Source organism: Fulmarus glacialis, unplaced genomic scaffold (assembly GCF_000690835.1).
Source record: "Fulmarus glacialis isolate BGI_N327 unplaced genomic scaffold, ASM69083v1 scaffold14324, whole genome shotgun sequence".
NCBI classification, from domain to species: domain Eukaryota; kingdom Metazoa; phylum Chordata; class Aves; order Procellariiformes; family Procellariidae; genus Fulmarus; species Fulmarus glacialis.
Genome location: NW_009206224.1, coordinates 35,198 through 61,978, shown reverse-complemented (window position 1 = coordinate 61,978; position 26,781 = coordinate 35,198). Strand labels below are relative to the sequence as shown.

Genomic DNA, 26,781 nt, shown 5'->3' with positions numbered 1-26,781 from the left:
TTTTCCTAACAAAAAATCTGTACCTGATAAACACAATTTTCAGACTATATTTGGCTTGTCTTGGATGGCACTCGATAGGTTTTGTGAATGGGAAAACGCTGCTATTTTCCTTTTGGTAATTCATTTTGGAATTCAATAATCACATCCACCACCAGCCCGAAAAATGACATCCCAAAGGCACCATCTACTTAACACACTGAAAGACAGCCTGGTGTTAGCTAAGTTTTCTTAGATGCTTTAGGAGTATATCTTCTTAAAAACACAGATTTCCTTTTCTGTAGAGGCCCTCTGGAGACATCGAACTTGGCAACTAGTCATCAGTGGAAGACGACAATAGAGGAGAAATGGGATGATAAAAGCCTACGATTAAGAAGTTATACAGTTCAACAAAAATTTCTAACCGAATGTGGAGTAACATCCAAACTATAGTACTATCAAACTACAAACCGGTTGTCTTCTTGCTTTGTTGTCAATCTCATCCACAGATGCACAGATGCAAATGTTTTACTGCTCAAGAACAGCTGGGCAAGCTAAACTTTTATTATTTGGAACACACAATTTCATTCACACAGAACTATTTCCAAGGAATGATAATATGTTCCTCTCAAATACCACATTTAAAGGCACATTTGAGCATAAAGGTATGACAGACCAGATCAGAAGTTTTGTTAGTTTTTAAGACACATACTTTGGGACTCTAACAAATACTTCCCTTGTCTCAGACAGGAAAAAGGAACAGAGGTCTACCCCACATCTTTGATATTCGTGAAAGATGATGATAAGCATGATGAAAACAAGATTAAAACAAAACAAAACCAAACCAAAAACACATCCATCACTACTACCAAAATACTAACACAGCACACTATTGCACAATCAGGTCTCTACTACAACTTGAAGCTGGCCAAAGCATTTTTTTCCCTCCTGCATCATTACAAGCATCAGTAAGCCTGAGCTGGTGACAAGCAGAGTAGTAGTCCATGGACACCTCAGCAAGAGCTGTTACTCAGAGATGAACCTGCGGTCACCAAAGTGATGACGTGAGAAGTGCTCTGCCAGGCTGGCTGAGTCCGGGAGCTGATTTTACCTGTCACTGCGAGCACGTCGCTACGCCCCTGTACCACACTCAAGTAGCAGAACTGCAAAGCCCACCACTCATGAGCGCTGCTCACATGGTCTGGAAACAAGAAGCAAATGCAACTCCCTCGCCACCAATATTGCTTTGGATTTTTCATTCTGCTACAGCCAACACCTCTTAAATTAAAACAGGAAATAACGATGTATCACTATAGTACAAAAGCAGCCTATTTTCTACAGCAAACGTCTCGCGTAGGAACGCATACCTCTCCAGTGATGTCAGTCTGAGAACAAGCATCGCAGTGTTGTTGAGGTAAACAGGAGTCGCTGAGTGAACTAGAATTGTGCTGGAGATCCTGCAGGGAATCTGTAATACAACAGCTATTCCTGAATCCATCTGTCAACTTGGCCAGGCTCTACAGGAGAAGAGATTTAAAAAAATAAATAAGAAAAACAGATTTTTGTAATTCTTTTATTAATACAAAAAATTCTATTTAAAAATATGACAGGTAGCTTGCCTATAAAGAGCTATTTACAGAATGTAAAATTCATCATAATGTTAATAACATGCAGAAGCTTTGCTTTGAAATAAACCTCTCCTTTTAAAAGATGCATCTAACAGTAAACTTTTTTTTTTTTTTAATTATTTGTTTTAGATCTATGAATGTTTTAGCTTTTGTATGGCTTATAGTTCTTTAAATGTAGCAGCTGTCAACTTTCAGGTTAGCTGACAGGGAAGACAAATGTGATTCACCTGCCCTTTTGCCATCTTCCACACAGGTTACATTCCTTAGCCACTACTGCTATCACATCCAACTTGATGAATACCTTGTATTGATTGTATTTTCATGACAGCTGATCTCACCCTTGTGCTCACTTACCCAAGGTTCACATAGTTAGAGATATTTTACAGTTTGGGTTAAGCAAGGGACATCTCTGAGATGTCTAGACAATGACAACAAACTGTGAGGGTAAAGCAGAGACCTCAAGCCATCTGCAAGGGGAAAATAAGACAGAATCACACAAAATAATAACAAGAACTTGTTTGACAATAACAGCTTGGTTGACAGCCTCTTACAAATCCTTTAAAAAAAAAAGATAAAATTGTTAATATGACTTTTATTTTCTGACTGAGCATTCTCTACTTTTCAAAAATTAGTGATAATGTAGTGTTAATAACAAAACCATGGTGCAGGCTGTCATTTATGACTGAGACCCTGAGCATTCTGCATCAAAAGAAAAAAAAAATTAATTCTGTCCCCTCACCAGAAGATAAAGGACAATCAAATGATGTGAAAATAATTTATCAGAAATTTGAAGAGCTGTCTCAATTTATAAATCATAACATTCAAACCATTTGGTTCTAAAAAAACCCACAAAAACTTTCAAAACTGCTTACTCCAGTGTCAACTACAGAATCAGAGACCAATCTGAAGTGCTGCAATGGGAAAAGGCTGGCCCTCAGGAATCTCAGTGGCTCTGACAACTGGTGATTTGCAACAAGCCTTAGTTATTGTGCATATCCAATTACCAGGAGATTGCTCAGTCTTCAAAGTGCAGTTTAAAACGGGTAAGACAAAAACACTGCCTTTTCTTACAACAAATTCAGCTAATGGAGTCAAGAAGATGAACCTGTGTAACAGCAACTGGTTGCTGCTCACAGAATGGCAAGACCACCTTGAAGATGAAGGCGTCCAGATTTGGAGCCTGGGAGCATCCATAGGAATTGCAGCAGGCCTGAAACTAGCCAGAAAAAGCAGCTTTTTCTGGTGGCCTCCACTTCTATCATACAAAGTCTGTCCCTTCATTCTTATTATATATTGGTGTCTCCCTCACGCCTGCCTCCGCTAGAGATGAGAAAGAGGGAAAATACCCAGTCTGGTGCAGGACGAAGGAACAGGCAGGCTCCCTAGACACAAGAGTGGGGGGCCTCTGCTCCTCCCTGCCACCCCCCTGAACACACACACTTTGTCTTCTTCCTCCTGGGGAAAGGCAGGGAGAGATGTAGGTACCAAGTATGGTCCTTCTTAGTATGAAGGACAAACAAAATAGTTTCTTCTCAGTCCTGAGAAAGCAAAATTCAATTTCAAGTTATGTTGCTGAGAAGTCCCTAGCTAGCGTCTCTGTATCCTCCAAGACTTGCTGCAAAATGAACTGCTCCACAATGTGGCAAAAATAAAACCAGAGTGTCTTCCACTTTATGAAAATTGAAAATTGCAGAGTCCCATCCAACACTCTTCTTCAAAACTCCCTGGAAATCATCCAGTCCTGTCAGTCTCCTGCTGTATGGAGAATCAAGATGGATCCCTAATGGGTTTATGACATGGAAATAATAATTTCAAATCATAGCTACACAAACACCAAACATCTAACTTGTCCTCTTCCCAGTAAAGCTGAGCCAGTGACATGAATAAAAACTAAGGATACAGAACGCCTGAGGTTTCTCCCAAATAAGCTATGTCCCATCTGGCACCTTTGGCTAACATGTATTATGTCACAGGCATATGTAACACCAAAGGTCCTGATGCCAGAACTTAAATCTAAACTTCTTCCCGTATTTCAGCTACTTTGTGCACTCCTGCTGTGCTCCTGACACCCTCCCACCATCTCCCTGGCAGGTAACGAAGGGCTGCTTGGGCTGCTGGCCAGGCTTCCTATCAGGGCACAGTTGCTGAACCCTCGACACTACTCAAAATTACATAGCATTTGGCAGATGGCAATCACCAAGTAGCATCACCTTAACCAACATCTAATGTGCATAGGTGACTATGCTCTAGGATAAACATATACGCTTTGAGTCCAGCTAGCTGGATGACTGAAAGCACAGCCTCCAGCAATACTAACATGGAAAATTATAACCTGAGTTAGCATACTTTTAGATAGAAACAATTTACATGAATTGCTAGGAGTAGTATCCTCCCCAGCTATATGGAGGAATCCATCTTTCATCTGGGGTTTATGGATTATTTATGGCAATCCCACAAAAACTGCCAACTAGCCTATCATATGGATGTGAAGCTCTAGGCACACCAGCCCAAACCTACCCAAAAAGAGAGAAATAAGCACTTTAATTTCATCATTGATCTGTTGCTATCTGATTTGGGAGCTCTCTGCCACATACAGTTTCAGTGCAGTTCCTATCTAACCTATTTAGCCTATTTAACTGGCAAAGAAAAGAAAGGAAAAGAAAAAATAAAGAAAAAAAAAACCACAAAAAACCAAACTGCAATGCTTCCTAAGGATAAAGGACAATGTTTCAAAAGCACACGCACATCCTGGAACAGAAACAAAAGTATAAAAGGGATGGGGCGGGGAGAGAGACATACACACTGCTTTCAGGAATCCAACCACGCACCTTGATTACTCAATCTTACATAAAATGTTCGCCCACTTTTTTGGAGCAGTGACACTGCATATTTGGCTTTATTTGTAACCACAGCACCCAGTTTAAATCCGGCCTCCCTTTCCTTCCCTCGTCAGCCTTCTCTCCCACACAACTCAATCCAATTATCATATTTATATGACAGCTACAGTTTTCCAAGCACCTACACAAGACTGAGTCACTTCTTCTATGTTTAGTTCTGTTGCTTACGCTGGCCAGATTTAAATTAAGAAATAGTAAGAAAATGTCTATTTCCTTTCTCTGAAACAAATCCTCAGCTGTTTACACAATACTTCGAACTCCTCTATAAACAGCTTTCAAAACAGTAAGTTTTTCGTAAGAAAGCTTGTCTTACCAACAATAGCTTTAAAATGTAGCATTTTAGAGGACAAATCAATTTCAAAATTGATAGGAAATAAAACATCAAATTCTGAACTCATTAGGAAGATACTTAAAACAGACTTGCACTTGTTTGACAAAGCTAAATAAATCCGTAACAATAATATTCAACTAATTATAAGAAGGCAAAGCACAGAAATGTTTGGTGACAACAAAAATAATTTAATTTTTTTTGGTCACTATTTAAAAAAAAGTATCAGGCAGAAAGCTGGATATTTTTGCAGAGCACAATAAATTGGCAGAAATACACAATTTTTACAGCTGTAGATCTTGTAAACTACGGCATTTAGTCCCTTATTACAATTGCAACAAAACATGCAAAACAGTTTTGCATGCTAGGCCTGTGTGGATCAACTATTTTCTAGATTCTCCTGGACTATGTGTCTATTATTGGATACTATCACAACAGATTGTCATTTATTACAAAAATGATACCTCCTATACTGCTATTTCCTGTATGTCACGTAAACCCATAAAGAAGGATGGCAACACTTTTCATTTTCGCTTCTATCTTGTGCAACCTCTATGTTCTGGCGCTGCCAGCATTGCCCAATCCTTGATGCTAAGCTTGATCCTAGACTTCTAACTGCCTCAACAGTTAGAAGAGACTGCAAGTGCACTTAAAGTTGGTTTAACAGATATGATTTTCAAGGAATCTCAATATTTACAGCTGGATTTAGTGCCACTGGGGACTGAAAATGTAAGGAAAAGCAGGAAAAAAAAAAATCTAGTGGGGGAGTCAGAACAAGGCCAGTACTTAAGCTGCTCCAAGATCTCACACACAAGTCTTTAAATTACCAGTTAGTTTCCTAAAATGTGCGTCACTGCCTCCATGAAGAACTGCCTTTCTAATCATTTCTTGCTAGCCAGGCATGTGGAAGATTGAGAATCATTTTACAACTTGGCCAACACAAAATATCAAATATGTCAAAAGCTGCCAAGGCAGAAACTTTTCATAGTGACTTAAGTGTCCTGTCTACTAGAACAAGGATTTGTGGTCCATCAGCTGACCTTTGGGTAATGCTTTAGAGACTGAATAATTGTATAACTATGGAAATTCATTATATGTAGATTACAAGCTACCCATACCATTTAACAATAAAAAAAAAATACCAGTGAAACACTACTGCAGAGAAAACTGAAAGAAAACGCTTGAATGGCAACATTAATTTAGTACAGTCCCAAAAATTTAGGTAATAAAGATGCCTTTTTCCATATAGCACCTTGAAGACTGGGTGAAGAGAATTGTCCTTGTCACCCCTCTATATCTGCAGCATATTGGGCAAGTCTATACTGAAGTCCCTCTGGTGGCAGAGGCTCATGGCTCTTTGATCAAGCTCCCATCACATTGATAACGCAGACACAGCAACCGAGAGCTTGGAGCAGGATGCAGAATTCATTCAGAAGTTAGATCACTACTCAGGCATGTATCTCCCCTCAATCCTCATGCTCCAATTCACAAAATAATCTAAAGCTTGCAGGATGGTTTCTGTATACATTGTATTTAATCATACCCTTTGAGGGTTTTGTGAGAACATTCAAAATTAACATGTGTCTTGATATGGGTACTTCAGAGGAAAGTTTGGGGCAAGAAAAGGAGAACTGCCAAACGGTGGCAGTGACAGAGAGACCTAGTTTTGTGAAATGCTTGTAAAAGGAAAAACATGGTAGACAAACTGGTAAACATTTTAGCACATGAATTCTCAGTCCTACTTCATTATAGGTAATACAACAAGACATTAAACAAAATGAAAAACAAATATCGTAAAACTTAAAGATTTTTTTTTTTCCTAAATGCAGCATAATTACTCCATAGCAGTCTTTGATACAGTCAGCAGCAATGGAAAGCTATATTCAATACAGACATTGATCTAAATGTAAGGATAGTACAATATCTAAGACAAAAATATGAAACACATACGAAGTCTTATGTTCACAGCATAAACAATGACTGCTTACCTCTTTTAAGCTGCCTGTTATCGGCAATTATCAAATCAGAAAAATCACTTCCTTATTTAAACTTGGTAACCCCAATGCAATCACAAACAAGAAAACAAAGGTAGGTTATTACTTTTTAGCAGCTATTTGTTCAGTAGCATATTTTTTACCTGCATAAGGTCCTGCCTTTCTTTTTCACCTGTGCATATAGCTTTCTTTATGGTTCGAAGCTCACTCATTATAGCCTGTGCTTCATCCAGTCTGTAATTTGTATGAGCACTTGACATCTTACGATCAATCCTGTTGAAAAGATTAAGACAAATTCAGGAATTTTCACATAATTAGAAAGAGCACAGAAGTTTTAAGACCTCTTGTTTATTCATGTACCACTTTATTTCCAGGAATAAAATGATACTCCACTTGGAATTAACACAGCACTCAGTGCCTAGTACACTCTAAAGACAAAACAATGCAATTATCTACCCAGGTTCTGCAGAATAAACACATTTCCTGTTTTTAATGTCCTAATACAGAGCAAACTTACAGGCAATGCCTGTGGGCTATTTCATGCAACAACAGTAAAATCAACCTAAAACTAACCTACACAGTAATAACTCAAAAGATAAAGATATTAGCAGCCTAGCTGTCACATTTCCCATGCAGCGCTACACATTGCAACATCTCTTTCAGGACTTCTATCTGATCTTGTTTTAGAAGTTTCTAACAAAGGCATTTCATTTTCTTGGGAAGAAATTGTTAATTCCTAAAATTTTATTGCAAATGCCTTCCTGCCATTATGAGCATCTTTGAGTATCTTTTCTAGAAGACATCATCGTCCTGCACTAAGGAACTACACATGGGACCATCTCAGAAGATTTCAAATGCAAACTCACCAAGGAGCAAGAACACTACCCACTACATCAGGTTTAGTACTATTAACCACAACTACTTCTATCTTGACATAAAAATCTCTCATATTCTCTTAAGAGGGACATCCACTGTCTGAGTTTGCAACTTTTTTTCCAACAGTTCGCAATAGTAATGCACAACAGATTAGGACGCAGAAGCCTAGTCCAGTGTATCACCTTGATAATTTGCTTTGACTTATAGATAAAGAACAAGACCAGAGACTCTGAAGAACTTACTAGAAGAACCATTTGGTCTTGGATTTATAACAAACAGCTATGGAATTTTAACAGGGTACTCACAGCAATTAGTGAAAATTGTGTTAAATTCCTATTAAAATATGAAAACCTCAATTTGCCTGTTAATCTGGCATAGAAAGTGTGTATATAGAAAAAAAGGTGGTATGTGTAATGGTCCCTACACCGATGTCAAGAACAAACATCTCCAGGAGAAGGTGTCTCTGGTTAAAAGAATTAAAGATAAAACATACATCGGCCTTTACATAGGACATCAGTTTATAAAAAGATGTAAGAGAGGGTATGCTATACATATATGACATATTCAAACTCTATTTAAAATATTGAGAATGCCTGAAAGTTTCAAGATAGGTATTATATTAAGCCACAAGTGTCAACAACACTCACTCAGCATGTTCTGCCAGTTAAACAAAACCAGTGAAGTTCTACTTGCAGCACATTACTTGCTTTAAAATTAAAATATTAAAATGAAAAATCAAAAGGCTTCAATGAAAATCCTGTGGGTTTATTGTGCAGCTCACAATATTTAGGAAAAAACCACAGGTTGGGTTTCTACAGTTTTGGTTTGTTTGGGGTTTTTTCTGACAGTTCCTGCTTTTGGAGACAACGCAAAATAAGTCTGAATCTCCGCTTTCTACTTAAACACAATCTGCCCTATGTTGCATAAGAAAATGTATCAGCCTTTATGATTTTTGGTTCAAGAACCAGCAAGGACTTAAATGTCATGTGGATTAAAGTTGGGGTTTTTTGTTTGTTTGGTTTTGTTTTCCTTTTAAGATGTTTACTTGAGTCTTCACTAATTTTTAGCTAAAATCCTGAAAAGATTAAATAAATCCATGGTAAAACAACTAATGCAATTCACTAAAAGTTTCATGAAAAAGATAACATGTGGTTTTATCTGAAGGTTACATTAATGCTAAGAACATAGATTCCATGCAAATATTAGACCAGAAAATGCCTCCTACACAACTGCTCATTATACTGTTTGCCAGGTCCAAGGTGGCATTTCAGGAAAAGGAAATTATTTAATTTCAACCAGATTTTTGTCCAGTTATCCACATATTCATGTTCCTGGACGTCACTTTGGAGCCCAACTTATGAATTGATATTTGTTTAAGGAAAAAATCAGAAAAGTTTCTACTGCCAGAAATATTTGAGCTTAAATCAGTATTGCTGTCAACCCAAACTGATTTAAGCATCTTACAAAATTACTAGTTATTTATTGTCTGTTAGGTTTTTTTTTTCCCTCCTTTCATAAAGCTCTAGTTTTGAAAGCCACAAAGTTAACAGAAATCTTCCATTTTATTAATGGAAAATAGCATGATACAAATACAGATTAGACCTTTGTATGAATAAAAAGAACATTCAACTAATACACAAAACTATGAATAAAGTATACATTTTCTGAGGAAGATGCTTCCAGGATACACAGATTATTAATACACTTGCAATAGTTTCAGTCCTATAGGGCAGTTTCCGTGTTCTCTGTTTTCCTCCACATGCTTTCAAATATGGAAGACTCCCCCATCCTCACCAAACCACAGATCTGTAGTCGAGTTAAAATCTAATTTTAAAGCTTCTGTCAGGTCTCATATCCTCTAAACTAGTCTGTAGCTACGAATTGTTTAGTCAGTCCTAAACTCCCCATCTCTCCCAACTTCTCTCAGCGTTCCCTCTGCTCTCACAGCCAACTGGCTGAGTTTTCATTTCCTTTGCTGCTAAACGCCTTCTTCCTCCAAAATTCCTGCCGGCGAGCAGAAGAGTCACTGAAAACACAGGGGAGGAGGAACTGCTCCTCACTCTCATTCCCCGCTGCCCGCTAGGTCAGAGGAAGGGACTCGTTCCAGGAAAGGCTCATCTTTAACCCTGTAACTCTGGACCGCAACTGGATCAGCCGCACCTCAGGGCAAAGGCGCCTGTGGAGGCTGAGGAGCACCGTTGCGCAGGGTGGGATCTTTGCAGGCTTTAAACAGTGAGCTCTAGAAAGCCTCCAGTGGGCCAAGGCAGACTGTGATGTCCAAAGACTTATCACAACATTGCCAAATTTGGATGAAACTGTAGAAAATACAGCCCTAACAAAAAACTGCAGCATTACAAAATCTGAAATGATGACTATGTTGGAGTTGTAGAGCTATTAAAAAAACCCCTCAATCCTCTCTCCCCCCAAAACCCCACTTTTCTCTAGTTGTTTTGTGGTTTTTCTCTTTTTTTTCCTTCATTCTCCTCAAAGATGGCTAAGCCATTTTACTAAAATTAAAAAGAACAGAAAACAAAACAGAGTCCAAGGCAGACACTGTACGTGGAAAATGTCAATGCAAGAGATTTGCATTTAACAAAGGCATCTGAATCAGACAGCAACATAAAATGATGGAAATACTGAGCAACCTAACCACCCACACCATAAAATTTGTCTCTTCTCTGAGAGCTATACCCAGCAGAGGTTGCACAGCAAGTTGCATTGCAGCAGGTTCTGATACCTGCTCATAATGCCATTCTGGTCAGACTTTCAAAGCAAACATTCAGCCAGATGTAAAGCCCAAAGTGTGACAGCTCCTAATATTGTTCTTGGCTTGTACTTGAAATAAAGCGAAGAACATGGCTTTAAAACAGCTGAACAGAATGCATGCCATTCTAGTTTGGCAGTTACTTGAAGATTTGACCTACCACAAGAAGGAAAAAAATTTATGCAGACCAAAAATTTAGAAAAGGTAACAAAAAGGGGGAACGTCTGAGATGTAAGAAACTTTAAAAAAAAGAAAAAAGCGGGGGCGGGGAGGGAACCCAGACTTTTTGTTTTAAAGAAGGAGCAATGAGTTTCTTTTCAGACAGTACACTTACTCTGTGGATATGCAAAAAGTAAAATACTTCAGCTTTGGTACTTGACTTGAGTGGCCCTCTTCTCCCGACAAATACAAGGAGTAGGTGACAGATCGCCCAGGGACAACCTAGAGCACAGTTAGGCTTTTAGCCCGATTTGTCTGTTGACTACACGAGAAGGCTAGAGAAACTTCTCTCTTCAGTTATTAGACTCTGCGAGTACTCTCCAAATCAGCTCACTGCATACTAGAAGCAAAATACTCGAAAGAAAGCACATATCTTACCAGAAAGGCAATTATAAAATTACTTTAGAACACAAAACAAAACCAAATCCACAAGCCTCTAGTTCACAAGCGAAGAATTCACTCTGCAGAGAGCAGAGCTCAGTAAGGCACAAACACTGACAAAAATTCACTGCAATCCCGGATAACACATAGGCAAAACGTTCTCCCCACCTTCAGCAAGCAACAACAAATGCCACCCAGTGCACTAACGGGACAGAGAGTGACTGTAGCAACAGCAGCAATGAGCAGCATCGAAGCACTGAGTTGTCACGCTTGAACTTTTAAACTAGATGCTTAGAGTGTCCACTCACTAATCCGATACGTTTTAAAATAATTCCTCTCTTGAATGTCTCTCCTATACCCCCATCCTGGATTATGGGCAACTTCACTTGGGCTAAAATCCAAGACTAACATTTGTATTCTTAATCATTCACAGACTTTACTTTTCAAAAAGTTGCACTACTTTGCTGGACTATCTTAAATGAATTATATTAATTAAAACAATCTTGAGCTTCAAATGGCCTTCAAATACTTTCATCATCCTAGTCAAGTGGTTAGTCCTTTTATAAAACAATTGAACCTGTACACTTGAAGTAACCCAATAACCAGGGGAAGGAAAACAAAGTAGAAAAGGCAACGCAATTCTTACTCACTTAAAGAAAATACTGTTAAGAATCTTAAGACAAAATTGCTTTTGTTCTGTTACTGCTGACGTATTTAGGCCACCATCCTAAAACATTGACTATACTTGAAATATTACTTGAAGTATTTGCTGTTTCAATATACTGAGTGCTCTATTTTACTAATTTTCAGTTAATATCATACATTAACAAGTCCCCTAACTACCTGTAAATGCTTCATGTAGTCAATAACAATTATTTTTGCCTGAAAATTATTACATTATATCTGCCAATGAAGGATGCTGAAGATTTTAAAATGCTTTACAAGACAAAAGAACCTTGTAAGCTAAAAAAAAAAAAAACAAACTCCAAAACCCAATATGAGGTGCATGTGCTACTCCCTCTCCTTTAAAAGTAAAATCTGAGTATCTCCCTTTATACCATTTTGTTAACGTAATATCAATCAAAATCAAAGTTGGAAAATAAGTAACCTAATTGCTCCAGGATCCCTGGAACTTTGCCAGGATTCCTGAAGCACAAGTGTGCGCCCATGCTTGGTAGCACCAACACCATAAATCCAAAGCTTCAAAATATTTCCACAGATACTGTACTTATGCTGCAAAATGCATTAGGCATGCAACAGTTCCAACGTTTTCAGGAAGTGCCTGCATTAGGCAGTTCGTTCACATGCATGCTGGAAAAATGGCCAAGATTTCTAAATGCATGGCCACGTGCCCAAGGCAAATCCAAGAGTTGTTCAACATATGGCCTGGCCTTGGCCTCTGGCCTTGTTGAACAGATCTAGAAGTCGCAACAACCTGTGTTTACCTGCCATCTTTTCCATGGCCTGGCAACCTCTCTCCCTATCCCACTGGGCATCCTGCGTATGTGCTACGTGTGTAGGTGACTAAGCAGCGCACAGATGGAAGTCACTCAGTTCCCATCTGATGGCCTGCAGGAAGAGTGGCAGGGAGAGGGTCACCACAACAGTTCACAACCTTTTGCCATCACTGAGCACAAAGGAAACAGAGCACAGGCTGCCTAACAGCCCTGGGAGCAATGGCAAATTGCCCCGAGCTACCTTTCCTCACAGGGAGGAGACACGGAGTCGCATTCATATGCACTCATTCTGCACACATGCAAAAAATCCAAGGTCTCACAGACCATCAGATTTACAGCGCACACACAAATCTGCTATACTGGGCAGAATGAGACGGTCTGACCATCGGGGAAAAGGAAGAAGCAGTGTTGTGGTGTACAGCCTCCCCACCAGGAGAAGTACTGTGCCCAGCCAGAAAGCCTCGGTACTGTTCACAGGAAAACTTCTCCACTGCACGGTGCTTCTGGCTGTGCTCCAGGCGGTAGGTATCTCCAGAAAATGTTTGGAAAATATTTTAAAAAGCTGATTCCACCTCGACAACATTTTCAGGAAGAGTTAAAGAACAGGGCCTATAAAACTGTTCTTGCATGTGGAGCTATGAAATCACCATTCCAATCAATTCTGTCCAACTCTTCTTCCATCATTTCACACTGTTCTCACCCTGTATCGCTATCATAGCAGAAACTCTGAAGCAAAGTCATTAAGAGGTTTCAACGTTTTATTTTTTGGCAATGGTTTTCTAAGAAATTCATTCCAAGGCGAATAAAGTAAAGTAAAAAAATATCCTCCCACAAACTCTTAACTTACTCTTGCAGAGTTTCCACTCCTTTTTCCTTATATTGCAGCTCCTGCTTCATCTGTGCCAATTCTCGTTTTAGCCTAGAAAGCTGAATATAACAAAATAATTTGAAGTAATAATATGTAAAAGAAACTTTCATAATGAAAATAATTGTTCTTCAAATACAAAATGTTAAGTTACTTTAAAAAATTGGAAGTAATAATCTAAGTTCTCTTCTCTTTTTGCTTTAAAATTTACATTAAAGTAACAGGACAATTTCTGAAATATCATAAGACCCAATCAAACAGCAGTCACAACATTCAGCTTTCAAAGTATCAGTTTCCCCCCTCTATTCTATTGGTTTTCTGTCTCCAGTAGCTTATTGCTAACAGCTAGCAAGTTTGAACCCATATGATTTCTCTTCTCCCCTTGTAGCAGACAGACACCTCTCAACTGTCTTCAACTCTTTAGTCTTTTAAAAAAAGACTGAACATTCAATGCTGTTTATTTTTCAATCTGGGAAAACAAAATCACTGGCAACAGAACTGGCCTCTCTCCCAGAAATGGCAGCATGATTTTCTACAGTTATTTTCATATTGTCCTGCCCTCTCAATCCCCCCACCAATTACCGTGATCCAACTAGCGAGCATAAATCAGAAGTGACAAAGCTGAGATGCCTCCATAAACATATTTTTGATGTTTTATGAAAACATTTACCTGAATAGGTTAGGCACACCTTAGAAGAGCGCTATCAGCACCAAGAATGATCTGCAAATAAATAGCTTCTTGGCCCCCAAAGCTGACAGATATCTGAGGGCAATGGGGGGAGGAAGCTGCAAGGGACTAAAAACAAAGTGGGGGAATGGAGGTGTTTCAGCGTGTGGTGGTTAGGCGTAAGACTGAACTGAGAGCCCAAAGAGGGGCAGGGATGGAAGAAAAAAGCTCTCTTCTCAAGCTATCAAACTTGGTACTTTTTCTAAAATTTACCCAGAGCACTCTTGATTTTCACATGTGCATCAACAAGTGACAAATAAAATAAATGACAAAACTATGACTATAAAAGAGTAAAAAAGAGTAAAAGAAAATTCCTACATACCCAGGCACAGATTAATTTTGTCAGCTCTACTCCAAGAGTGAGGGGCTTCACAGCAGTTCCGGGGATGCAAACCAGGACTGCCAGAGTTCCACCATCCTGCGTGGTCCTCCCTTCCCCATGTGTTCTGGCCCTTTCCTCAAAACTCATCACACCAGCCCCCAAAAAACTCCTATTCCCTCACCAACTCTTTCAACACTCACCAAAAGTAAAAATGAAAAATGCATCACATACACAAACACTTTGTAGTGCATATTTTATTCTATTATCTGAAACAACTCAATGCCTATGCACACACTCAGTTGAACAGGTTATCCTATGCACTTGAGAGATCATTTTGTTTTAACGTGCAGGACCAGAGAAAAATAGTCGTATAAGTGAAGACCTTGTTTATTTTCTTTAAATATTATTTATTTAAATAAGGCTTATTTTCTTGTTTAGAATATGCTGACATTGAGAGTATGTAAAACAAGCAAACACTAGTCAGCATGTAGTAAACATATACAGATAGAATAAATGCCTTTGAAGGGTGGTGAACAGGATTTATTTTCAGAGGCACTCATGTGAAAAGTGGTCACTACAACAAAAATGGAACACTATCCTGCAAAGATAAGTATTTTTCATTTATTTCGTGAGCCGAGTGCCTGGCATGCTAAATCCCATTTTATCCATTAATAAAAAGAAACATACAATTTAGAAATAGATTCTAGAGCTTAATACTATAAACTGCTTTTCATAATTGTTTATGACTGCTGTATCAATTTGCCTGAAACCCACATGCAGACTTTAACTCTTTGCTAAAGCAGCATGAGAGAAATTCAAGAAGTCAACTCTTCTTCCTTTAGCAAAGACAGTACCAAAAGCATGATTCTAGTTTAAAAAAAACAAACAAACAAACAAACAAAAAAAAACCAAAAAAACCAAACAAACAAAAAAAAAGGGAGCATTTTTATTACAGAACTGCCTATCACTGCCAGAATGCTTGAACTCTCCTCCCCTCATAGAGGAGCTCTGGCCAAATCAGCTAAAAAGTTCTATTTGGCCAACATGTCTACTGAATTGTGAACAGATTTCCAAATAAATGGCTAAATCTAGAGTTCAATGACATCCATGGAACCCCACTGAAAATGGGTAAATGGGAAAATATGAAGACAGTGGGTTTGAACTGCACTTAATCAAGAAAGAATTTGGCTGCAGAGTATTTACTACTTGTGGCAGTTCGCACAGAGAAAGCAATTTCTGAAAGCCTGGCTGAGTTTGCCTCTGACATCCACGACAAAAATCTTTATGCTTGTAACATGGAAAAAGCATTACTTTGCAAGTCACTCACAATATAGACTCATTTTAATAGAACAATAGGTCAGAATAGAAAAGCATTTTTTAATACTGTATTTCCAAAAATGCATGCAACACCCAGTGTAAATGCTAAGGTAAAAGAAAAACACATAGTCCCCCTCCCTTCCCCATGCCTAATTCATATTTTTACAAAATGAAAAAAGATTACTCACTCTGTCACGACGGCTGGCTATTTCTGCTTTAATCTGATATGGGTCATACTTGGTATTAGTTGAAAATCCAGAGAATGCTAAACAGATGGAAAACAGTATTTTACATTATTTTTTTCTTCTTCAATACACTTGTTAAGATGTGGCACTATTTAATAGACCATTGCATTCATTCTTTGTGTTACAAGTCACTAGGTTTTAAAATAATCCTCTGTGCTAAAGTACAGCTGAAGAATTATCTTTGGTCTGCCTGAATTTTCTTTTGTCCTGAACAACAACAATTATTGTATATAGCAGCATTGCATGCCTAAAAGCAACTAGCTTCCATGACAGGATGGTGGCATTTACTGATGCAAGCAATCTGTGTAACACTAACAATTGCTAATTGCTTCCTAGGTACGTTGACATAACAGTATGATAGGGGCTAAAGTAACAAAACTATTGTCAGAAGAAAATCCAATCAGCTACGAAAAAAGTTGTAGGGAACCAACACACAGATCAACCTCTGGCAACTGAGCTCTTAACACAGTGTAGAGTCAGGCAATAATTTCAAGCTGTGGCATTACAAGCTAAATCCTAGTCAGATGAAGTAAAGGTCCAAGAGGATAGGCTGGGCAAGACCAACCATGATTTGTTGAGTGAGCCATTCACAGCAGCACTGGCCCACTGAAAAATGCCTGGTATGTGAGCGGATGGGGTTGTGCTGTTAGACCTACCATCCTTTTGTGGAGCTGAAGGCTGCTGCTTTGAAACCCATATCCCTGTCTGTGTTGCACCGAGCCTTTCGACTCTCGAAAGAATACTGCAACGCCAAGGTCATGTCAAGCGTGCAGCAACTTGCCAAAATGAGTAGTCATGCCTGGACTAATTCTCTAAATCCAGGATTTTCTATGGATTTTTTTTTTTTTTTTTTTTTGAACAGTGCTGATCACAACTGAGTCACAGAACTGCTGCATGGGCACCTCCCTGCCAACCCACAACCACTGAGCTCACACCACCTCCCACTCATGAGCACACGACACTGAGTCAATGGCAGCACCCACAAGCAAAGACCAGGAAAACAGTTTGTGGAGTTTTAGTTCTTTTAACGCAACAAGCGGTGGTGGAGGCACGAATATTCACAATATAAGCACCCAACTTTGGCCATTTAATTGCACTTGAATCAGGAGCCTAAGATTTCTGTACAGTAAATGGAGAAGCAAGCATCCCAGAGTGGAGTGGAGGAGCCGAATTAAGAAAAACAAGTGGAAAAGCCTTGAAGAATCTTGAGTTGACAGCGTGATTAATCCCCAAAGGGATTTTTTTTTTTTTAAATGTACCATCTGACTAATCAGCCCATCCCATTTTCTCAAAACAGATGTATATGACCTCAAACCAATATAAAATACATTAAAACATCTGTAGAAAATGAAAATATTTTCACCCCAAAACAAGTGAAAGGTTTTATTTAAATGATTTTACAGTATTCATTATCAATTCCACAGATATACCTAAAAAAAAAACCTATCAGAAGATTGAGAAACATAAAAGTCAATTGACATTAGCATTTGCATTCATGCTACAGATAACCTCCAATTTTGTCATTTTCAGTCATATTTTGTTGCTGTTTTGCTGCAACTTGTTTTTCCAAGAGCTTTAAAAGCATGAAAAACAGGTTATACTTTTCTAGTAGGTTATCATCTTCAACAGAAGTTTCTTTCTGTATATTCACCTGAAGTAATTCAACAAAATATCCCACAGAACTATTGCAAATTTAAAAAAAAAAAAGCCCAAGCTCCTAGAAAAGTATTGTAATAAATGTATATTTAGATTTTATAATCTAAAAAAATACTGATGACACTATCTTTTATCCTATTCCAAGTCTTTAAACATTAGTTAAACACTCTTTAAACAATAATTTCTTTTTAAAAATTTCTTTCTTAATAAGAAAGAAAAAAAAAAATCTATCTTTCTTAATAATTCTTAAGAAACTTGAACATAACAGGGAGAAATAAGACTAGTTACAACTATTCAGTTATGTCACAAACTAAATCACAGAATACATATATTTAAAACTGAACAAAAAGATGAGATAATCCCAGTTCAACAGTAGAAGAACACCTGGTCAAAGACCATCTGGGATACCTCAGCCCTAGAAAACATCTTTTATTCAGGATTTTGGCATACATATGAATTACCTTGGATTAATAAATACCACTGGATCAGTACCTAAACACTTCTATCCAGGTGCCTGCTTTAACCCCGCCTCCACGGTCAGGTTTCTTGGACATTTTCAGAAAGGGCTAAGCAGACCTTCCCATACTTATCAAGTACTTGGCATTTACCAGCAAATCCTGCAGTTAAACAATGGCTGTACACGCGGCGACCACTGAAAAGCCACCAGCGCAGTGAAACTCTTCTACGTTTCCACGTGGCTGATGGGTATATCCATTTGATACACTTCTTTGAACTAGACGGTTTTGACTCTTCAGCAAAGAGACTTTTTCCTGTTGCACCAGCCAACAGCCATGACAGCGGTGCAACAATTTCAGATTTCAGAAAAACTGTATCATCTACTCCAAGCTATCAGAGACATCTGAAGAATGAAAAGGGCAGGAAATCAAGGCTCTACGACCTACACCACCAGCATTAGGATCAGAGGTTGGCATTCAAGAATGAGATGCACTAATGAAACACCACTTCCTACTTTGTGGTCAGAGGTACTCTTGACCACAACACCTTGTCCCTAACTCTTTATAAAGTCGATAAACCAACCACAGATCCGCAGAAGGCTTCCCCTAAGCTGATGGTTCCCCTGCCACGTTGAGAGTGGAATAATGTATGAATTAGGAGTGCAAGTAGGTGGCTGGTCCAGCAACATTCAGTCTCGTCTTTGTTGCCTTGCATGAAGCACCACTATGGCTGGCTCCGAGATGGCTAGAGATGCTAGCTGGGATATATCCCTGGTTAATGGTAAAAAGGCATATTCTAATAGACCTAACAGGAAATGGAAGTCCCTGAATAGCAAAGTCAAAGGATAGCGCCTCACTTCTGTAGTCAGGATCTTCATTCAGAGAAGAACCGGGTGATGGAAACACTTCACACTATTTCTTATGCCACATGCTGTGAGAGGCAGGTAGGTAAATCAAGAAAAGACTAGCAAACTCACAGCTGGCATAAGAACGGCTGTCATCCTCACACATTTTGTGCAATTGTTGATATTCTTCTTGGGCTAGTTCAAAACGCTGCTGCTTTATCTGGTAAATCTCCTTCTTGGCATTAAGTGCCTCCTGGGCAACTATTAAATATTCCTTTAGCATGCGTTCCTGCTCCCTTCTCCATTGCTCCCTTGGGTCCTCAATTTGTGTGAGCTCTATGGAGAAAAGCATAAAAAAAAATTTTTAAGACACTTTATCCCACAAAGTACAAATTATTTTGTTAAGGTCTGTTTTCAACTAGCACTTAACACTACAGTGCTCAAAATCACTCCAGCCTGGACAAGAAGAAAGGAAGGATGCAGACAGCAAGAACAGGAAAATAAAAAAGGCATTTAAATTTGATTCTTTTCTTTACAAACTAGAGCAGACCCAAAGAAAACAGTGTTTTGGCTCTAACCTTCCCTTGTAACCAACCTGAAAATTCTGAGAACTACCTAAAAACCCAGAACCACGTAGGAGAGTGAAAGGTATCTCAATGTTTAACCCGTAACTCTATAAATGGTTGGAACAATCTTAAGATACTACATACAACTCACACGTATAACATCCTGAAAGGTCAGTGACTACACCTGCGTAATTAAGAAGAATAAGGTCATTCAACAGAAAAGTTAGCATTTTAATCAAAAATCCATAAAAGCATTTAAATTGCTTCTTTTTTTGTCTTAAGAAATAGCGCTCTCATGCTTTCCCTTTCCGGGGTTTAGAAGAGTTCGTATTCAAACACAAATCAAAAACAGGTTTCCAGTACAAAATCTTTCCCTTATATACTGATTTTCAAAGTTATTACTGTACAGCAATCTCCTTGCAGCTGCAAAGACATTTGAGAAGGACACATGCATTAAAATTCTAAAAAATTATCAGTTCATTTGTTTTCTTTTTGTGGTGATGCTCAAGCTAGCAAACATATTTTGCATGAGGATGTCCATATAAAGTCTCATGGTTTAGTGAATGTTAATTTCTGATGATTGAGGCTCTACCGGTAAGAAGCTGCTGCAGATGCCATGTCAGTGCTCAAAGCAGTGGCAGAACCTGCAGCACGGTCAGGAGGTAAGCACCCAGTCATTTCTTCCAAACTTTGTTTCTCACGAGAGATGAAAGCCAGTTATGTTTTGTATTAATCTTGTGTAAATAATTCAGTATATTGGTGTCAGTGATGAAATAAGAAACTATAAAAGATTGAGCCCAACACATTAAGAACTCTAATGGTGTCAAGGTCACGCCAGCAGCTCTACCATTTGAGAGCCATCTGAAAAGTACATAAACAAAAACATGAAGCTCATCTATGAACAGTACTTCCAACAGATTTGTGTATTAGGTTCCTAATAACCTTTTCTCTCAACAGCTGTAGCTTTTCTCTCCCCACAACTCCTCACATTGCAACACTATAAAGATTGTGTCTATAGTTCTGCAATTTCTCCCCACATCCCAGGGACCCTCTATCCCTGCAGCATCTTCTGGCTCCAATGCCCCCACACTACCTCTGCAGCCCAGGACAGGATGTGCTGTGGCTTGTTCCAGTCTCCATAAATCCTTCTCTGCATGCAGGGCAAGCAGAAGAAAACAGAGTTCCCACTGTAGCCCATCCTTTACTGAAGGCATGATAATTTGCAATGCTATCTCATCTGTCCATAAGTATTCCTGAAATCTGTGCAAATTTAATATTCCTAAAACTGCTAATCCCCTATGGAAACTATGCAGAAATTAATAAATATTTACGAGACAAAAAATCTGGATCCTAGTAAGTGTATCTTTTTGAATAGGAAATTAATAGTTCTAATCTCAATAAAAGCTAAGGCTAAAATGTTATGTTGTATCAGACATTAAGCTTCTGAGGTCCTATATTACAACAGGGCACTGCATCTCTTAGGAAATTATTTCAGAAGCCTTCTCAAAAGCTAGCAGCATTCTTCTGAGGCAGAAAACTTCTTCAGTACAGTAGTGACGTTCTCTTCTGTTTTATAAAGTACAGAGGCTTCACTTTGCCCTGGATTTCTACACAAGTTTGCCCTGTAACAGCAAAACTAAAGCTACGTTGTATGATAAAATTCACTTACTTCATTTCTTTATAACCAATTTAAAAAAAAAAAAAAACTACTACAGTAATTCAAGAACAGCCTCAGACAAATGCAGAGAATATATTATTCCCTCACTGGGGAATGCCCAACTGGTTAAAGGAGACTTCAAAGGCTCCCAAGACTCTGAGGAGGAGGGAAAGGAATTCTGCGGCTGGCAGCCGCCAAGGTTTTTAAGCAATGGTTGGACAAGAGCCAAGAGCAGCTTAGTAAGGGTGTCAACAAAGTACTGAATTTACAGAACAAGATGGAGATCAGGGTTGGAAGCACCATTGAGATTTATAGAAGATTCCTCTGTTCCTGGGGTTTTTCAATATAAATGGAAAGTTATTGCCTAGAAATCTTTTTATTACTTTCTGGGTAAACAAACATAGCAAGAGGCTTGGAAAAATCAGATGTATTACTGTTTTCTTTTAAAAGGTGCAAGGGCAAAAAGCTTCAGATGGTGCACAAAGCGTGAGAGGTCCCTGGTAAGCGTAACTTTAGAAAGACTCTCTTTGAATTATCCCTTGCATTTTCTCACAGTGTTTCTTGAAACCAAAGCACTTCTGTTTTGTCAATTAACACAGAACTCCAATGCTGTATAAAGCCACAAAAGGCAGTCCGAATGTTTTCACATGGAAGTTGCTGTTCCAAGTATTTTAGACATAGTTCAGAATACAATGTAAGGGACTCATTTCAGAAAAACATTTCTTCAGTTCCTACACCGTCTCTGCCACTTGCCTAACACCATCTCATGATGCACATGATTGTCTACTCATTAGTTCTCACTTCTACAAAGGAGGTTAATGCAGTCTTGATCGGTACCTTTGTTGTCCACAGTTTAAAATTGGACCGAGTATCCTACTAATTTTTGAATAATGATTATCCAGCTATAATATCAACTCTGATCCCTCTGAATATAAATCTTGCTTGTATATGCAAGCCCTGTATTAGCCTAAGGGTGACAAACCCATTTTGCAGTGACGGTTGAATTACCATTTAGGATAATATCTGTGGGCTGCAAGTAATTAGTTATCACGAAAGAAACAAATTTTGCAACCTTGTTAATTGCAGAATGATTCCTTTCACTCAGTTCAGCACTGGGCCTATGAAGTTTCTATCCCTCTGTTCATATATTACCTTTATTTAATTCCTAATATGATTAGCTTTACTTTCCCAGACCCATTTATATTAATCTTCTCTTTCTGTGCCTTCCCATTGAGCATTTGGGAATTCAATTTCTCTCTGCAAAGATTCTCTTCTACAGTTTTTGCTCTCTATTGCACAGAAAAAAAAATGCAAGCCAGATCTGACATGCCTACAATGATTAATATCCTTTCTGTAAGTTCAAACTTGATGTCTGTGGTAAAGCAGCTAATAACAAAGTCTGAAAAGCAAAAGGGACTGATTTCTTTTGCATGTGATGGTGATTGTTATTCCTATCAAAGATGCCTATTGGTAGGATGCTTTAGTAGCTTTTTCAGTCACAGCACTGCAATGGGAGTTCACATTCTATTCATTATCTATAGGGACTCCTAAAGCCTTTTACAAAGTTCAAGAAAAAAAAGAGGAGTTGCCAATATACTTGTTTGTATTTTTTTTGACATGGGCATTCAGCACATGTACATATGTTGGTGCAAGTGCACTCCATTACCATACTCTGATGTAAACCTCACTTTTTGTTAAACTTCAACATTAACTAAAGTTACCGTGACAGTTTACACAGCAATCATTAAGCTACTACTTCTTTTAAACAGAGTTATTTTAAGAAGTACCTAACAGTCTCTATTTATTGCCTTTCAATTGTCCTAGCTATCTAATCCTTGTGATCAGTGCATTAACAGCTCTTTAAAGTTTATTATTTAATTTGTGATCTTTGTTAATTTCACAACAAGTAAGTGCCTGTGTGGGTCAAACAATGTCATGGGAACATTTATTATTCTGTTGTGTTTTGTTTTTTTTTTTAAATAAGAAATTGTGAAACCACAATACACAAGTAATTCCAATGATGGCAGGAAGCCAAAACCTATTCCTACACTTTCATTTTTTAATTGACTAGATTTCAAGTAGATAGTATTGAGGTTGTTTTTGCAGATTATACTATTTACCATTGCTGTGATAGCCCATATAACTACTTTCTTCTTTTCTCCCTCCCCACCAACTGCCAATTCCCACAACATTGAAAGCATTCACTCATTCATTAGTGATAAGAAGCTTAATGATAGCAGCACAACAGTAACAGCAGCAGTAGTACAAAGCTGTAAAGATAAGACATTTTTTTTAAAAGTAGAACTGGCAAATGTGCCAGACAGTGGCGATACAAAGCTCAGCAATACTCCAAAAGGGAAAACGTTGGAAATTTCTCTCTCTTAGTTTCCAAAACGGACATCTGTTGTCTTTTTGATAGCACTTTGTACCGTATTAAAGCATAAAACATACATTGCTTAAGAGAGGATGAGATTATTGTATTTCATAGTGCTTCTAATTAAAAATCAGCACTTTTCTCTCAGAATGTATATTGTTTTTCAATATAGAAGAGTAAACTATGGATGACTAGAAAAATAGGAAATACAAGAGTATAGCACAAAAATCTTCTTAACTGACATATGACAAAAAGCAACAACAAAATTACTGATACTCCACAGTATGACAAAGCAAAACAGAATAGTTTGATACACTATAACTCAATCATAGGTTGTAAAATTCTTTACAAACGGCAAAAGGATTGTGCCCCCATTTGAAAGACGAGAAAACAGATACTTCAAGAAACTACTTGCATCCATTTTCTCACTGTAGCATGAGGTACATAAATGGTATCGGAAACAAAGTTAGTGCCATCAGTTAACATCGGCTTGCTAGGATTCCTAAAAATAATCAAACATCTACTCACGATTTATGTGGTCCATATAATAAACTCCAATCTGTTGATCATAAACAGTTTCCCATCCTAAAGGAAGCTCATCACCGACACAGTCAGCAAACGTCAATGGCTTTGTAATCCTGTAAAAATAAAAATAACACAAATAAATACAAAAGGTGCAGAGTTTACAGTGCAATGAATGTTATTACATGTTTTGAAGATACCTCCATCATTTGATCACAAACTAGTTATGCTGCTTAGGAATGTGCTAATAATTACAAACATAGAATTTCAAAATAAAATTTCATTTAAATATGCTGACAGATACTCCCCGAACAGGTAAGACAAGCTTCTCCCTTCAAGCTTCTATGTTTAACAGTTTAATTACAATGGCATGCAATCCTGCAAGTCTCCCTCCCATATTGCAAAGAACACAAACATTTAGCACCACTGCTAAAAATTACTAGAAGCTTTATAGGCTTTAACTTCTTTAAGGTGTCAAAGCAGTGTAATTGTTTGTCCCTAAAAAAAAGAAATAAAATTTAAGAAAGCACTATATAATAGATTTCTCCTCTTTTCAATTACATATTTCCAACTATTAATGATACTCTTTTGGTTCAGTCCCATCCAAATTACTTCCTCTCCCTCAAAAAGGAGAGACAAACAAATGTCTCTAAAGAATTCTGAAGCCATTAGAGCAGAAATAGTAACTAATAAGTACAGCATTACTATCTAGCAGCTTAAAATACCACACCCCTTGCTAGGCAAACTCTTCATAGAGCAGGGGGTAACAGAAAACCAAAACAGCAATTTCAGTATTGACAGGAATGTTGAAAATACTGGATTACAAATTCTGCAGAAAGACTCTAAACCAACACTGTTCTAGAACATAAAGGTATATAAAAAAAACTAGGAAGAACAAATGATGCAAATAAAAAAATCCTTAACATTTAGTTGAATCATGTCTATTTCCCAAATCATCATTTTAATCATTACTTAACCCCTATGACAATGTTTTCCCGTAAAAGCTGCCATAAAATTCCTTTGCAGAAAAGCTATTAATATAGTCCTTTCAATTATACATGGGATATAGATCCAACACCTTCAATGTTTATTTGTTGAGGCATTTCTAATACTTTGAATGATGACAGCTTTGCAAAGATTAAATACATGCATTAATTCAGGGACTGACTTAAGTTCAGCATAACCTATGGCATAATATTGTTTGGCGTAAAATGGTAATTCTGTTTGTATGTTATAATACCCAACTAAGGTTTCCTGACACCAGATTTGGACTATGCTTACAAATACACTGCAGAATAGAGAGATGATTGGGACTGATAATTGCACTTTGCCTGATAACACCTGTCTAAAACAGTAACTTTGTCTGAACTGAAACATGTCTGTCTCTGAACCAGAAGTCCTTCCCCACCCCAAAACAAAACCAACCAGAAGAATCCAATGGTAAAGACTTCAAATGATGGAAATACTATTGTGGTTACATTCTAGCTATTGCAATGGTCCAGTAAGCGCACCATTCAACCACTAACAAAAAGCACGTAACTTCGCACACAGCAAACAGGAAAACTGCATTTACCTGCCTCCTAAAACTATTTTAGTATTCTTGAGATTAAAGTGTTTGAAATTAGCTGTAGTAGAATAAAAAAATATATCCTCGCTAGCTTAAATGTAACGTTTGAACAGCTCTGTGCAACAGTACAAAGATCAAGATATTTAGGCCAAATAATAAAGAGCTTGATCATATGCTATGGATTCTCAAACACGTCTAAACAGTTTAATAAGATGAAGATGTATATAAACTTGTGCACCACTATTTAAAGTAAAAATTTTCCATTACTGACAAATACATAGTTTACATCATGTAATCACGCAAATCCAAAGCTGCTGTATTCAAGAAAGAAAATGTTACTATGGACTGGCATTCTTTCAGTAATTCATCTAGCAGTCAGGCAAAATACTGCCAAAATACTTCTGATCTTCCTGGAATTCAGTCAAATATTAAAAATATAACGTGCAGCATTTTTTCTTAAACTCTCATGGTTTTGTTCTGAAGACATCATGTTTACAATTTCTCAAAGTAGTCTAGACATCAGCTCCTAAATTACCACACTATAGACAAGATTTTCTTTGGAATGAGTTATGAGACATGCTTCCCTGTTATACAAACACACCCTCACCCTTTATTCGTAAATAAAACCTGCACATGATACTCTAACCTTTCACACTACAAGAACTTTAATTCAATGCTCTCCGTGATCCCACCAGGGCTCAGGCTTCCAGGACAAGGACAACGCTGACTTTCTGGAAAAGGGAGACTGAAGAAAGCCAATGCCTCTGGTCTAACCAGTTTTCATTCCAATGTTATAAAGCATGCATGAACAGTTTAATTAATGGTTTTGAAGGAAACCTTGTAAGAAAAAGAACACATATAAAGCTGTCTTCCAGATATTCAGACCATTATTAACTTGATGTTGCTCATTTTAAACTATATTCAAAGTTGCTCCAAATTGGATTCCCTTCAGACAAAGCATAACGTCACATTGATTCTCAATTCAGTCACATTTATATCTATGTAGCTTGAACCTCCTTCATTCAATTCATCTAGGTCAAAACATGCAAAGCCTAAACTAAGAATTGGAAGTTTCTCCCTGTGTTTTGCACTGGTTTAACTAACTCATCTGAAAAAATACATTTCTGGTTTAACCAGCACAAC

General features: G+C 37.9%; 1 protein-coding gene across 2 annotated transcripts in view; it reads right to left on the bottom strand.

Moving 5' to 3' along the window:
• WWC3 (WWC family member 3) overlaps positions 1 to 24,185 on the bottom strand; it is a 61,399-nt gene extending 37,214 nt beyond the window's left edge. For both annotated transcript variants that reach the window (XM_009575674.1, XM_009575675.1), the window contains exons 1-6: positions 24,078 to 24,185; positions 19,085 to 19,288; positions 15,940 to 16,016; positions 13,368 to 13,447; positions 6,967 to 7,096; positions 1,344 to 1,493 (exon numbers count right to left, since the gene is read on the bottom strand). In XM_009575674.1, coding sequence (XP_009573969.1) covers positions 1,344 to 1,493; positions 6,967 to 7,096; positions 13,368 to 13,447; positions 15,940 to 16,016; positions 19,085 to 19,288; positions 24,078 to 24,093 — 657 coding nt within the window. In that variant the 5' untranslated portion in view covers positions 24,094 to 24,185. The remainder of the gene's footprint in view (positions 1 to 1,343; positions 1,494 to 6,966; positions 7,097 to 13,367; positions 13,448 to 15,939; positions 16,017 to 19,084; positions 19,289 to 24,077) is intronic.
• Positions 24,186 to 26,781: the final 2,596 nt, after the last annotated feature.